General features: G+C 44.1%; 1 protein-coding gene across 12 annotated transcripts in view; it reads right to left on the bottom strand.

Annotated features, from left to right (window-relative positions):
- arid1b (AT-rich interactive domain 1B) overlaps positions 1–15456 on the bottom strand; it is a 217958-nt gene that overhangs the window by 16824 nt on the left and 185678 nt on the right. For 8 of the 12 annotated variants that reach the window (XM_023952008.2, XM_023952011.2, XM_078940732.1 and 5 more), the window contains 3 exons: positions 7618–7742; positions 5602–5702; positions 109–291 (listed from right to left, as the gene is read on the bottom strand). In XM_023952008.2, coding sequence (XP_023807776.1) covers positions 109–291; positions 5602–5702; positions 7618–7742 — 409 coding nt within the window. The remainder of the gene's footprint in view (positions 1–108; positions 292–5601; positions 5703–7617; positions 7743–15456) is intronic. The other 4 variants (XM_023952010.2, XM_078940731.1, XM_078940727.1 and 1 more) reach the window with 1 other exon arrangement.

The following is a 15456-nucleotide window of genomic DNA, read 5'->3' as shown; positions in this document are numbered from 1 at the left end:
GCCTTGATCACAAAGGAAGTTCGTTTGAGTGTTTGTGTCAAAGTTGTGTGTAAAAAAACATGTGTAATGCCACGATCACTTGTTAAATATGCAGAGTCTCGTTCTTACGGGGCTGCAGGGAGTCTTCAGAGGCCACGGCGGGCTGCTGATGCTGTCGCTGTCATCTCCGTGGTACGAGGACAGACTGGCGGGGCTGGGGGAGAGGGGCGAGGGCACGGGCAGGGCCCCACCTGGAGTGGCTGGCTGGGACGTGTTGTTGCTGTTATTGTTCATGTAACCTTCTGACATCTGCTGGAAGAAGATAAAAGAAGATGGAACTCGGCTGCAGCTTGGGTCTTTTTTGGATTCCATATATGGTCATGCCACACAGGCACTACATACATTTTGTGCATTGTCCACGTATAAAATTTTGATCTTTGGTGATGCACATAATTCATAAGAGTTTCTTGCGTTCGTCGACCTGCGCAGATGTCCGTCGAGACTTTCGGCCATCAGGTCTTTACGTGAATTCAGTTTTGAGTTTTTTAAGATTTTTCGTGGATTTAGAATTACTCAGTTTTTGTGTATATTACGTAGTTTATACGCAATTATTATGAAAATCTTATGCAATTGTGCAGGATTTTGGCGAGATTTCTGGCTTTCCACGACTGGTCCACATAGTTCTAACGGACTTTTCACACATGTACCACGATGTATAACTTCTTGTCACATATACAGTGCACATATCACGTTAAAATTACAAAATTGAGGAACGAATTACTAAAGAATTGCATATACACAAAGCAATAATCACACACGGTTTATGTTCTACGTAGATTTACGTGTCCTTTGCATGGTTTGTTATACATCTGTGAAAATGTGAACCACAAGCTTTTCTCACTTTTTCCGCGTATATTCACGTATGATTCATTTTTATCCGTGCAAAATGTACGTAGTGGCTGTGTGACATGGCTTTAAATCAGGGGAAAGGGGTTCAGCCAGTCAAAGCTTGTGTACGAATACTGTCAACTTTATAAGGCATTTGTGTCTGAATTTGCCCCGAAAATTGCCCTACACTTTCCCAGAAGTCTCCGCAAAAAACTAGCGTGCATTGATGCGCACTAGATTCGTGAATGTACAATAGACCACAATGCACTGCGTTTGAACGGTTCTTATTTGACAAAAAAGGTAAGTAATTGTATTTTTTATAAATCATTCGGGTTTTAATGACACTCTGGATTCATAAAAAGTCTTCATATTTAGTAGGTTTTTACTTTTGCAAATGGGTGACGTCTGTTTTAAGCTAAAAAAAAACGTTCTCACGCCACATTTAAAAAAACAAGATTGAGGCAAATTCATGTTTTTATTACTTACACCATTGTTCATGAAAAACAAAACTATAAATGTTTCCGTTTTCTTCGCATTTGAGCTTATCTATGCCGGTTTTGTGTAAGAAGACAAGACTTTTTTCCAAACAAAAAGCTTCAAAAGCTGCCCAGCAAATGCGAACACACTAAGAAAAGGAAGCCCAGGTTTTGTAACTGATTTCTACCTCCGACACAAAAATAGGAAAAAAATAAGACAGGAAGCCGTATGTACTTTTCCTAAACCCAGTGAAGCTTTCCTCAGTTCAAAGTAGAGGTGATGCAATGAGGTTGTAAACACAGTCCTGTGTTAACCGCTTTAATAAGTTCTCCTAAATGAATTTTGAATGAGGCCTTTGTTTTTCAAATAAAATATTCCCAGTAACAAGTGTTTGTGTGTGAACATGGTTTGCAATTGCATACAGGCTTTAGTTAAACTGAAAATCACCCAACATCTAGATGTCTTGATTTCCATTTTTGTGTTTCTGCTTGGTGAATATATCAGACCCTTCGATATAGGATGAAAACACAATTTACACTTTTTCCAGATTTTGTGATGTGACAGTTTGATTACGTAACCAGATTTATGATTTAAATTGGACAAAAAGCAAGACTTTTCCATAAGTTGCTCATCAGGTGTTGTTTTTAATGATGTAAAATTGTAGTAAGAGGGTTTAAGTGTGTGAGTTTGTTATTAAGTGTTAAATGCAACCTATCCAAATGCTTGCATAAAAGACTAAAAAAGATCTTATTGACAGAACAATTGTTTTAAGTCCCACTCCAATCATCTTTTTATTTATTTATTTATTTATTTTTTTTTTTCTAACTTGTCCTGTCCAACAGCTAGGCAGACAGATGAGAGCTGAGGGCCTCTTGGGTTGGACATATTTTACTTTAACAAGAGGGGTTATTAATCTTCAGACAAACCAAAGGTATGTCTGAATAAACCCCTTTTGTAATTGGGGCCAAACTTTATTAATTTCAAACATGTCTGAAAATCTTTGGTGTTGGACCGGACGGAAAAGGAAAGAGGGGAAGAAGAGAGAGGGACGTTAGAGAGAGGGGGGGTAGGGGGTGATAATAGGAGGGGAAGGGGGATAAGACCATGAAGCAGCATAAAGCAACAAGTTTACTGGTTGTTAATCATTATGGTAAGGTTTAAATGTAAAAAAAAAAAAAAAAAAAAAGGGCGGAGCCTGTCCACACACACACTCAAATGTTATAAACACACCTGTTAGTTGCAAAAATGTCCACCTGTCGACATGTACACAAAACAGATAATGTTCACATGCATACTTATGCCTTAAAACCAACTAGTGTGAAATATTTCAGTCATTCAGTCTGTTGAGCTAACACCTGTGCTCAGGTGAGTGTTTATGTTCTTCTAAAATGGATGGTGGAACGTGAAAAGAAGGAGGGAGAGTGCCCAGCCATCCCCACCCCAAGACCCCCACCGCACCAGCAGCGGCAGCCGGAATCCCCCCAACGCCACACGGGAACCGGCAGGGAACAACCGCCGCCCGGGCGACCAAGCCCGCCACCCAGGCCAGGGCCAGCAGGGCCGCCGCAAGGCCCCCAGAGCAGGGAGGCACGGAGGGAAAGAGGGCGCCGCCCCAGCCCAACCAGGAGAGCAGCCCCCCCGCCGCGCCGGGAGAACCCAGCGCAGGGCCCCACCGGAGAAGGACGCCCACAGCCCCAGACGAGCACCCCACCACCACCCAGGAGTTCCGGGCATCCCCCCGCCCCAACCCCAGGTACGAGCTAGGACCCCCAAGGGAGACCCACTCCGCACTCCAGGCAGCCATCCGCCCGGCCCACGGTTGGTCCAGGGAGGAGCGAGGCAGGGGCCCGCCGCCCCCGCCCAGGAGGGGGGAACCCCGGGGAAAAAAGAGGGCCCACAAGGGGTGTTGTAAATATGGCCCGACCAGGCTCGACCACAGTTGGAAATTTGGCGGGGCCCAGCACTCAGGAGCAAGGACCAGAACCCACCCCCCAGGGACACGAACACCCCCGGCTCAGATGTAATGTGAACCCCCCCACCGCGCGGAGAGAGCACCGCCGGGCCCAGGAAGCCGGCACCCCGGGGACACAGCCGCCGTTGCAAAGGGGCCCGTACCCCCCACCAGGGAAGAGGCAGGGGACAGATGGTCCTAGGTCCCACCTTCCTTGCAAAATGTGTGTGCGTGTATGTGTGTTTGAGAGGGGGTGTGTGTGCATGTGTGTGTGTTTATGTTGGGATGTATATATTGAGGGGGGAGGGGTGTGTGTACTAAGGGGGGTGCGGTTAAAATTGGCGGGTAGGGCACTACCGTTTTTAGTTATTTTGGAGGCATTCCCAGTGGTCTTTTAATTACGATTAGGCCATTTTTAGCCAAAATCAAAAGTCAGGGTATTTAATTTTGATTTGATCTCAACAAGCATGTGACGCACATGCAAAAATGCACTATACAGGCATTCTTGAATGCAAGGATAGCCCATGGTGTTCATATTGAGCGAGCAGCGCCTTCCTCTTTTTTTGCAATTTTTCAGCACATGTCTGCCACCAGGAGGCTTGGTGTGAAATGTCAAAGCGGTGTGCAAACCTCGTGAATCTTGCTCCAGACTACTTTTTTCACAGCTCTATTCCGACATGTAATAGACTTGGTGGTATATAATTCTTGCTTGACACAAACCACAATTATCAATTTTTCCTCTATGTTTAAGTTTCAAACGGTCAGCACTTCTGGGAATTAAAAAGGACGCCATCTATGTGTCACTGTCGAATCGGAGCACTTTGTACATGGAGCCCAACAATGGTTGTAGAAACCTGCATAGCGACGCATGAACACGGGAGCCCGAACACGTGAGTCTAGGTCGACTTTTCGTTGGACACGCGGGGCAGAGTGCAGTGTGAACGTACCGTGAGTTGTGGGCAAGATTGTTGGCGCGGAACAAGCCCTCCCCCTTTCCTCTCCCAATTGCTGAGAGCTCTCTGTGTACATGCTCTCCTGCTAAGCTACAGCCCCTCACACCCCCCAACCTATTACCGGTGCAACAAAAATGGTGAGAAAAATTGGAGCTATCCAGCCGTACAGCTTTTAGCCAGATACCAGCTCAGACGAGGAAAACAAAGACCTACATCAGGAGTGCCCAAATCCAGGCCTCGAGGGCCCGCCTCCTGGTGGTTTTCCAGAAATCCTGCCTTATCGGCTGCTGATTACCTGGATCAGGTGTGTTTAGCCAATAAGGAGCTTCAATGGCAGGTTGGTTGGAAAACATATAGGACATATAGGACACCTTCAAGGCCTGGATTTGGGGACCCCTGATGCACATGGATCTAGTCGTCTACAAGTTGCTACAATTTGAATAAAGAAATACTCAGAAATGCAATTTTAAGCTTAATTTTCTTTCTATATGTCTTCCATTATCAGAAAAATGCCACAAGAACACGTTACAAACACCATTTTCAAAATCCTCATTCTGAGTGCACGTGCATGCCTTAGTGTGTGGAATAACAGCCGTGCTACATCTTTTGGTCCGTGTTCCAGAAAGCTCATGTCAGCAGAAGCTTATCTTTCTGGCCCTCTCTTTCCCTTTCCCCTCTCTTGGCAGACAGATCATCTCTTTTGGGAGCACTGGGGGTCTTTCTGGCTGCAAGGCTGCCTTAAATAATTCAGAAGGCCCTACTGCCGTAATCAGCAAAAGAAAAGAGGGGGATTTGGAGGGAAAGGACGTGTAGTGGATGTGATGGACGTTTTCTGGGTGTTTGTGCTGAAGAGAGGTCGTTAAGCAAAAACCAGTGAGATGGTAGGGAGGACAAAAAGAAGAAAAAAAAAAGAAGAGTTTGTTGTTGCGCTGAGCCAAGGCGAGCTGCACTAGTAGGTCAGACTGAGAAGTCAGCATTGTGTTCGGAGATGTGTGTGCATGGAAAAAGCCGTGTGCACGACTTTTATTGTTTGTTTTTCTGTGTGGAAATATCCTCAATGTTTAAATGTGTGCATGGACATGCGCGTACTGCAGCTGCCAAGCCCCCCCTTCTTCCCTTTTTCTGCCTTTAATGCAGCTCGAGCTGCCAAAACAACAGACTGCTGCGAGCAGAGGCAAAACCAGGAGAGCATCAGCGCTGGAAAACGCAAAAAAAAAAACTCCTAAATGAGAAGAGAAAACAAGACAGGAGGAGTGCATGATGGGTAATCACCGTGGTTCGGTGCACTTAGATGAAGAACTAAGTAACTTTATAAAGGAGAAACAGAGAAGAGGAGAAAGTTAGGAGAGCAACCTTTGACTTTTGTGGCTCGTTGAGGCCGCCTTCATCTTTGACGTCCGTTTTTGTTTTCCTGTCTGGGTTCGTCAAGTTGTCTCCGGAATGAGCCACGCCCCCTTTTACAAGACAAACACGTATTTAGTGGGGAAAAGAAGCATAAATTCAAGATGTTTCACCAAACGTCACAACACTGGAAAAGTATCTTTGCAAGAAAAACTCAGATTTTATTGAGAAAACAACTGAAATCCCTAACAAATATGACTTTGTTGCAGATAAAAGGAACATATTTCACATTTTTCTGAACCAAGTCTCTTCATTTAAATCAGAATGGTACCTTCTCAGTGTGAGCTGCTCAACACAATGTCATTGACAATGTCAGACAAGTGAATTCTTTCTTTTCTGCTCCTTCAAGGTTCCTCTGAGGCTGAGTGACAGTTCATCTCAAAGACAACGGTGAGAAGGGATAGAGTGTAGCTTCTTATTCAGGAAAAACACAGAGATCTCCTTCAACTAAAACAAAGTTACCGCGCCTCCTGATGATTGCACCTCCTGGGGTTTTTAAAGAGTTGTTGGGATTGGAGGATTAACAGCAAACATCAGATTAAGACTCGGATCACTTAAAAATGTCAAGAAAACCTTTTTAGAGACATAAAGTCCTTGCTTACAAGGTTATTGTTTGTGTTGTGCTACTGCACAAATTTAAAAACTGTTCAGTTTAAGATTGTTTGTCTTTTTAATTAAATTTGAGCCGGTTTGGGTTCAAAATTGAGGTGCAAAGAAATGGGAAAAATGTGTTTACAATGTTTATCTTTGTTTTTTAGGAGATTTTGAATTTTAAATATATTTATTTTAGATTCCATAAACAAAAAGGGTTCTCCAGGTATAAAGCTTTTGGCTCATCTTGGCTAGCTAGCCTTAAAAACTCAGTGGTCACTGTTCCCAGTGGTCTTTTAATAATGTTTTTGGCCAAAATCTAAATAATCACTGGTGTTGTTTTTCTAGGACATAGTTTCTGCAGAGCGGCAGGAGTTCGGTAGAATTTTGCCTCCGGGTTGTGGGCGAACCTTTGGCATGGAGACATTCTGTGGACCTAGTTGTAGACAACAGCATGGCGCCAAGACATCATTAGCCGGATCCGGAAGTTCACGTCTTGTCCCCCCTCCCCATTTTTAGTCTTTTAACTGGCGACTCTAACACTTACGTCTCTATTAAAGCCTGCTTCGCTCTGTCTGTAACTCCTTACACGATGAATCAGCTGATCGGCAGAGAAAAGCACTTTTGTGCCGGTAAACAACAGTTCTAAGCTGCTTTTTATGCAACATTCCTAATATAAAGTGTTGCATTCCGGCGCAAAGCCCCTTTTTTCCACAACAGATCACGCTGATTCACATTGACCGCGTTAAGCGTTGTAAAGTTACGCTTGTCGAAGAAATGTGTACACTGGAGCTAAAGCTCCAATGTATCAGTTTTACAAATCTGAACACTTGTGTTAAAACCCTTTTGTGAAAGAAATAAAACAATGACTGTTTTGACCCTGTCTGAAGCTCATGCTGCACACTGAACCGTTTATTCACAGGAGAAAGTTCTAATAAAAGGTGCTACGATCCAGAAAACTACATTTCCGGCTGATGATGTCTGGGCGCCATCTTGTCTGCAACCAGGTCCCCCTCCCCTCCTGCTGAGACATCGGAGCAGAGAGCTCGAAGCATATTTTCTATGTCTCAAAAGCAATTTATTTCATCTGCTCCTGATTCACAACGATTTGAATAAAAAAAATACTCAGAAATGTAATTTTAAGTTTACTTTCGTTTATAAATGTCCTCCATCATTGGAAAAAGGCTACAAGAATACGTTATAAACGCCATTTTCATTGTGAGTGGGTCTTTAACTAAAGGTTTTAACTTATTTATTTTCTGAACACGTTGGTAATAATAATGTTGTGAAGTTGGCATCATTTTGAGTAAAACACAGATTTGCTGGTCATTTAGGGTTTTTTAGCCTCTGCGTTAATGTCTATGAAAGAGTTGGTACCTGAAGGTGGCATGCCGTAGCCTGGAGCTTGCATGTTGCCCATGGTTAAATTGTTGTTCCCCATTGCCTGACTGTACGGGACGCTGCTTGATTGGCTGCTACCCGGGGTTTGGTAGCTGCTCTGCCTGTTAAAACAAACACAGGGGGATGAAAACATTAGCGCGCAAATCCAGCCAGACCCCTAATGTGACGACAGACCGAGGAGACCAGAGGGAGTTGCAGAGCAACACAAGTCGCATAATTGCAGCGATGATAACGGGCAGTCAGTCGAGTAATTCTGCAGCAACAACCGAGCAGCATGTATATCTGAAAGTCACACTTAAGAGACAAAACATCAAACAAAAAGCTTCAGAAGATTGAGAATGAATGAGCAAACTTAGAACAAAAAAAGAAACTAGTTTTGTTTTTTTCTGGTCTACCGATCTTCCCTCTTTTCTCCCTCCTTCCGCTCATCCCACGACTCATAATTTACCTAATTAAGGTGTGCTTTTGGAGAGGATCAGGTTATTTGCTGCCATGGCGACAGCAGAAATCGATGCCGCCGCTCGGCTCCCCTCACTCAGCCTCCCCTTTCCATCTCAGGCGGCTCATCACATGGTATTGCAAGTGACATGGTCGGGGCTTATCTGTAACCTGCTGAATGTGACACACCCCATGTGTGTGTGTGTGCGTGTGGGCAAAGAGGCCGAAAGGAAACCCTCTGTTTGTGACAGTTTGGTCCACCTGCTGCTGATGGAAGATTATCTCCCGGACAACCGTGTCTTTAAGTAAACGCAACTGAAGTGAGGAGGGGCATTAAAAAAACGGGGGAAAAAATTACATTTTTGACACAAATTTGGGAGCAAAATGCAATTTCCTCCACATTTTTCTGTCTTTCACACAATCACAGAGACACATAATGTAATACCTAATGTTGGAACTGATACACATTGCCTGAGAGGAGGGATTGGCATGGTAAACCTCGCCATAATCTCATCTCACAGATGTAATTAGTCATAGAGCACGGCTGATGATACATATGTAATCCCTCTATGGGGGCTGAGGTACACCGGGGGGGGGGGGGGGGGGGGGGGGGGCTATTGCAAAGACACAAGCACTCCAAATCCACACTTATCTGGCCCCATTTTTTCCATCATGTGTTGGGATTTGCCGCCTGAGAAGCTCAGTGTGAGTCAAGACATAGAAACCAATTCACCTTTCGATTGTTGCACCTTTTCGAGAGAAAAATCGGTTAAGAGAAGCCAAACTTTCTACCAAGAGCCCCCCTCAAAAAATCAACCAAAACAACAGCGGCGGTGCGGGGAGCGGCACTCTCCCATTATGACTAATTCATGTCATAAAAAAGCCCATTAGAAAGCACTTGATGGAGGCACTGCACGGCGTTTAATCACACTTAATATATGCATGTGCTGCTATCAGGGCTGGGGGGGAATGAGGAGGAGGAGGAGGGGGAAAAGGGGAGGCAGCACATCTATCTTTGCTCCTGGGCACCTTTGTGCTGGCAAAAAAAAATAAAAAAGAAGAAGTGTCCTGTTGCTGCAGAGAGAAGGGAGAGGAGAGGAAAAGGAAGAGAGGTCTGCACATGGGTTCCCCCGCTGGACAGATGGGGGCGTATTTTTGAGCTAAAGGCCCCAGAGCTGTTCTGTGAAACTGAAGCGAGGGTACGCAAACATGCAGTAGGGAGAAATGGAGAGCCCGGAACGTTGTTTTCGGAGAAGCTTCGCTCCGATCGTGAGCTTACAGACTCTATCCTTCCTCTGTTTCTGCCGCGCTGATGTCTGTGCGTGAAGGGCATCAGACAGGGCCGCTTCCAGACCGAAGGCGGAGCGCCTCCGTGTGCGTCCTTGTCTGTGCGAGCAGGGTGGGTGCTGTTGCCAAGGGGATGCCATGGTTACTAGGTGCCAGCCAACCAGCTGACGGTTCCTCTCTGGAAGTGGCAGCGCCTTTGTCCTTCATTGGCGGTGACAGGCGGCGGCGTTGCCTCCCAGTGCTGCTAACCGAAGCAGACAGCCGAAGCGCCGGGACTGCAGGACCGTGTGACGGCTAAGAGGCCTTCCTTATCGATCCCCCGGCTTGCTACATGGTTAAAAGCATGCAGGGGGGGGGGCAGTGGAGGAAAGTCAGAGAATGCTGGATGGAGCGGTGGGGTGGATCGACTGGAGGCTATGAATTATATATGGGGCCCGGTCTGACCTCGGGCCGGCCACGACCCCTCCAAACTCCACTGTCCACACACAAACATGCGTGCACACCGAGACACACACCCGAATAAACCTGGCGCACACAAAAATAAATAAATAAACAAATAAAGGGACGGCTTTTAACATATTAAATCCAGAGAAAAGCGACTTCTCCCTCCGCCTCCCCGCTAAAACATCAAACAGCTCAGGATGGATGGATGAGGAGAAGCCATTTATTTTGCCCATCTAATGAAAGCAGAGCGCTCCGCAGCGCTGCCAAGACTGTGAGCGACAAAGCGCCACAGGCAGCATGTACCGTTCTTGACATTCAAGCGCTGCTCTTATTTATTTAGTAAATTTACTTACTAAGGAGGTCAGAAATGAATTATTTGGCGAGGATTTGCCTGGGAGCATTCTCCTTTCCTCTCTTCTTGTCTTATCCAACATTTTTTCCTCTCCCTTCAATTTCCTTTTTATTTATGGCTTTTTTTTTCCTTCCTCTTTTTTTTCCCCCCGTGCTTTGCTCTTCTTTAAGTGAGTGGTTATTTTTAACGACAGCTCGTCTGTTCCTATGGCTTCAGGAAGTTTGTGCGCCGTGTCGCCGGAAACATCGGAAAGTCGTAAAAAAAAAAAAAGCCAATTCTGCTTCTGCCAACAAAAGCTCAGAAGCTTTTCATCTTTTTTCTTTTCCTTAAAACCATTTTCTCCTTGGCTGACCTTGGTGAGGACACCAGAAAGTCCCGCCGTGGTCTACAGGTGTTGATCTCTCTATGTCCAAAAAGCACAGATATGGGGATTTGGTCACCTTTTTAATAATAATTATTTAATAAAACTTTTCTTAAAATGGGCTACTTTTCATTTCTTCTCAAATACATTTTTACCAAAAATACTGTGAATTTCTGATATGAAGACCAAAAATAAAATACGTAAATAAAAAGTCTGTCTGAAACAAAAAACTTTTGTTAACATTAAATCTGGGTTCATATCATATTGTTACACATTATTTACAATTAAATGCTCACTGTAAACTTCTAAATTGAAATCATGTGATCAGGAAAATAACACAAATAGTGGTTTTGATCACAGAAACAAATCTGTCTGTTCTTCCCCCATTTGGCCCTTAAGGCTTTAAAGGTCAAGGTTGTTGCCAAAAGTTTACTACGGCTTATAATTGAGCAAATCACAATCAAGAAATCACACACATAAAGTGCCGGGGGACACCTTTTATTAATTTTACGACTGGAGCCTGCAGGGCAGTACTGGACGGACTTTGGACATGCCTTCTTTAGAATCTAGCCCTATTACCCACAATAAAGATCATTATAGATCTACTCCCATCATGTTTTGAGCTGTTTTAAACGCATTTCTAGTGTTTTTTTAGTATAATTGCTGTATTTTGTGAGCATAATTTTCCCACTCATATGTGATTTAACAACAAATAAACATTGGCTCATGTATTTGTTTTGTTTTTACACTAATAACCCTTTTAGTTTATTTACCTCTAATAATCGTCCGGTCTATGAACATATTTTTTGGACAAACATTGAGCACCGAATTGGACGTAAGCATTATTCAGAAGCACTTTTTTTACCTCAAAAATGATTTTTTTCATTCTTTATTTTGCAGTCTTTGGCTCCTGCAAATTTTACTCTGTAGGTTTTCCATTTTTAGCCAAAACCCTGTTTGATTTTCTATTAAAAATTTGTCTTTGTGCTGTGGGCGGGACCGTTGGTGAGGAGCAACCCTATGCTTTGTGGCCCGCCCGCAGCATTTTCTTCCATTACAAATAAACTCTTTTTCAAAACAACATTTATTTATTGTCAACGAAATGAATAAAGAAATGAAAATTTTAACCTTAATTTTATTAATAGTTGTCCTCCATCATCAGAAAAATGCGACGTTATAACGTTAAAACACTAACAAAACCATTTTCTTTGGAGTGGGTCTATAAACAATCAAAGTGGGATATTAGTTTTTGATTCTAGCCTGCTGGTGGAGGGGAAATTTGCCTCTAGGGGTGGTGTGGGTGGGGCTGCGCTTTATGCACCACACCTAATGAAGATTTAATCTCTGCCCACGCCTGCAGCCACGGGAATCCAAAAGTGGCCCTCCTTAGTTCATCTGTGATTGTTCTCGTCTGGGTTAATACATGCGGAGTGCAGCTACAAATGCATCATGTGAGTCAGGAGAGGACAGACGTGTGGGATGAGAGGTGGAAGATTATTGGCAGGGATGAAGAGAAAGGACACTAAAAAAAAGTCCCGTTAACTAGTCAGGCACTTATTTGGAAAGTTGCAGGCGGCTATGGTAGCTCCACACACGTTTCAAAAGAAAAGAAGTCAGAATGTTTCGCAGAGTTGCACCGAGAGCTGGAGCTTCTAACTGCAGGTTTTTTTCTTTTTTTTTCCTCCCTTTTTCTTGGAGACCAATTTTCTCCCAATTTCTCTCAGATGTTCTAAAGTGGGATCAGAGGGAGAAAAACATAACAAGGCTGTGTTGAAGAAAGCGGAGAGAAAAAAAAAGTAAATTGAGGAGAAGAAAGGCAGGGATGGATATAATAGTCTGGGTAGGATAACAGAGCAGAGACTTGGTAAAAGAAAAGAATAAAAAAAGAGAGAAACAGGTGGGAGGAGACACAAGCAGACGGATGAAAAGAAGAAGGGAGTGGGAGACAGGCAGGCATTCCCACACAAACTAGTTATGAGGAAAAAAATGCCCATCATGACAAAACACTTTGACATACTTTTGTATCAAATCAGTGAGGAGAAAAAAAAGTGCTTTCTGCCATAAAACTAATTCCTCCTGCTGCAAACTAAATAAAGAAGCTGGCAGAAGTAGGACAACTTTTTCCTGGTTTGCCTTCTCACATAACAAGCACTATTTTTTTTTTACACTAGTTAGCTCACACTGAGCGCTTTTTTTTTCCTCAGTAAGAAGGTATTGTGCCGGGTTAAAAAGAGACAATAAGGTTTGAATCAGAAAATCAAAGGAAAAAGCTGTGCTATACGTTCACAGCAGGCTCGGAAATGTGCATTTTGCATGGATGAAAGTTGGTTATACGTGAATATACGTGGAAAAAGTGATAAAAGTTGTAATTGTGAAATTTTCACAGAGGTATCACGAATAAACCACGCAAAAAACGCGTAAATCAACGTAGAACCAACTGTGTGTACGCACTAGTATCAGGTAGCGGCAGATTCATGTGAACCCCGTATGCACCACACGTGCTCAGCATAAAACCCGTTCATGTGCGTTTTGGGCTTCCGGGTTCAAAACTCTCAAGGAACACAACGGCCCCGAACACTGTCTACGAAAAGTCTGTGAACTCACCTCAGCTCGTATTTCAGGCTTCTGCATTCAGAACGCTCACTTTGACACGTCGCTATGCAAGTATTTAAGACCATTTTCAGGCTCTAAGTACATAACGCGCACCCACTGAACACACGCTGAAGTACATAACGCGCACCCACTGAACACACGCTGAAGGTTAAACCAGCTGACCAATCAGGAACTCGGATTTGGTAGGAATGTATGTAGAGTCTTTTCTTGATCATGAAATACAAAAGGAATAAATGCAGTTTGTGCCTGGTTGGAATCCTATGACATCAAGTCATTCATTAATAATAATAATAATAATAATAATAATAATAATGGATTAGATTTATCTGCGCTTTTTCTTGGTGCTCAAAGCGCTTACAATGTCTCCATTATTCATTCATACTTGGTGATGGTAACTACTAATGTAGCCTCAGCTGCCCTGGGGCAGACTGACAGAGGCGTGGCTAACAGTTCACGCCTACGGCCCCTCTGACCATCAACGAGACATTAATACAATTAATCAGAATAGAGCTGTGATTTACGAAATCAAAAACGTGTTCAGAAAATCGTGTTCAGCGCGTTCTTGATCATGCCACTCAGGCCCAGTGGAGCTTAAGTGGAATGGAGTGAAACTCAGAAAACACAGACATCCAGCCACACCCCCCCACCCCCACCGCAGATGAACCGCTTTTCCGTCAGGTTTGCGAATAAAAAGAATGGGGGAGCTGGGGGCTGCTTTCCCGGCAGCCGCATCGTCTCTGGAGTCCTGGAGGAGGTTTGGATGTGAGGAAAGACTGACAGCCGGCCTGATTGGTCGCAGCAGTGGGGATCATGTCATGCCACTTCTGATCGACAAGCCAACCATCTCTTAATGGCTTGTCGAGCATTTGCATCGCAGCGTGTGTGCATAAGTGTGTGTGCTAGTAAGGGGGGAGGAGGGTTCGACTCCCCTGATGCGATTACTCAGCCATACTGACACCCCCCTCCCTCCAGCCCTCCTCAGCACACAGGACTGTGGAGCAAACAACTATCTGGAACCCAGCAAGCGTGCACGTGCAAAGCATTCAGCCTCCTGCTGTTGACATCAGAGCGACTCCAGCGCGTCTCCTTTGATGCTGACGAAGGTGGTGACGGCACTTTGAACGATAATGACACACCGTTTCTTTTCTGTTAAGGTGGGGGGCGGGGCTCCTGACAGATACGTTTAGTCACAGCCATATTCACCAAAATATACAGTGGCAGACCTTGGAGGATGGTGAGGTCTGGGTCACAGGGACGGCAGCAGACAGGTGGAGAAAAGAGCAGGTCGGCGGCATGTGGAGATTGCAATACCACCAACAATTGATTGCATAAGAGAACTGGACTGAGTTGCAACCAGATGAAGTCAATTAAGTCACCATTTTTCCATGAGTTGTACGCTGCCATATTGGAACCGTCAGTAAGTAAGCAGTGATTGGTCTGAGTCGGTGCTTCTATAGTAACCACTCTCACCAATCAGGAGTGAGCTTGTCAGAAGGTCACACCCGTACCACTGAAAGCGGGTTCTTGACAATCTGTCAATCAAATGTTTTGAATGTTTAATCTAAAACCAACTACTTTTATTGAGGCACCTGATTGGCAAGTTGATAAAAGGTTTTAAAAATTCAGATTAGCAAGTTTACGTTAGAAAAATGTATCATTCTGACAAATATGATGACTGATTCATAGCTGTTTATGTCTCTATAGAAGTCTATGGGATTTTGGCTTGTTATAGTCAGCGAGTACTTCCTGTTTGGAACCTCAGGGGGGAGGAGTCACTCAGTCCAGTTCTCATGTACAATATATGCCGCCAACAAACCGAGGGGGGTGAGATATTTTTGCTCAGGCCTCAGCAGGTGAAAGAGGAGGACAACAAAAAAATATTACGTTTCGGGGTTTCGTGTGAATTCAGTCACTCTGCTCCCATGATGCTTTGTTTGCAATATCACACTGATATTAGAAAGTGGGAAGACTTGTCCTTCCTTGCAGGCAACAACTAAGCTTTCACAAGTTCCCCCTGATGGGTTCAGCGAGAGTTTACTCTTGTCTGCTGCTGCAAACGCACTTTTAAGTGTTCAAAACTACAACCTTACAGGGGGAATAAACCCTGAGTCAAGCAGTCATGTGAAGAGGACTTTGCCTCTGCTGAGTCTCTCATCTCAATTTAAGCTTAAAAGGAAAGAAAAATGTGATTATTAATAAAGCAAAAATCGAAAAAAATTAGGCCCAGCCCTGTAAGTAAAAAGTCTGAATATGTAAATTGATACCTGAAAGCAAAGAGTGAGAAGAAAAGTAGAAAATAAAAAACAGCGGCTGTTTCTTT

The sequence above is a fragment of the Oryzias latipes genome, chromosome 22 (assembly GCF_053564925.1).
Source record: "Oryzias latipes strain Hd-rR chromosome 22, Olatipes_Hd-rR_3.1".
Classification (NCBI taxonomy): Eukaryota; Metazoa; Chordata; class Actinopteri; order Beloniformes; family Adrianichthyidae; genus Oryzias; species Oryzias latipes.
Note: the sequence above shows the minus strand (reverse complement) of the source record. Positions and strands in the feature narration are given on the sequence as shown.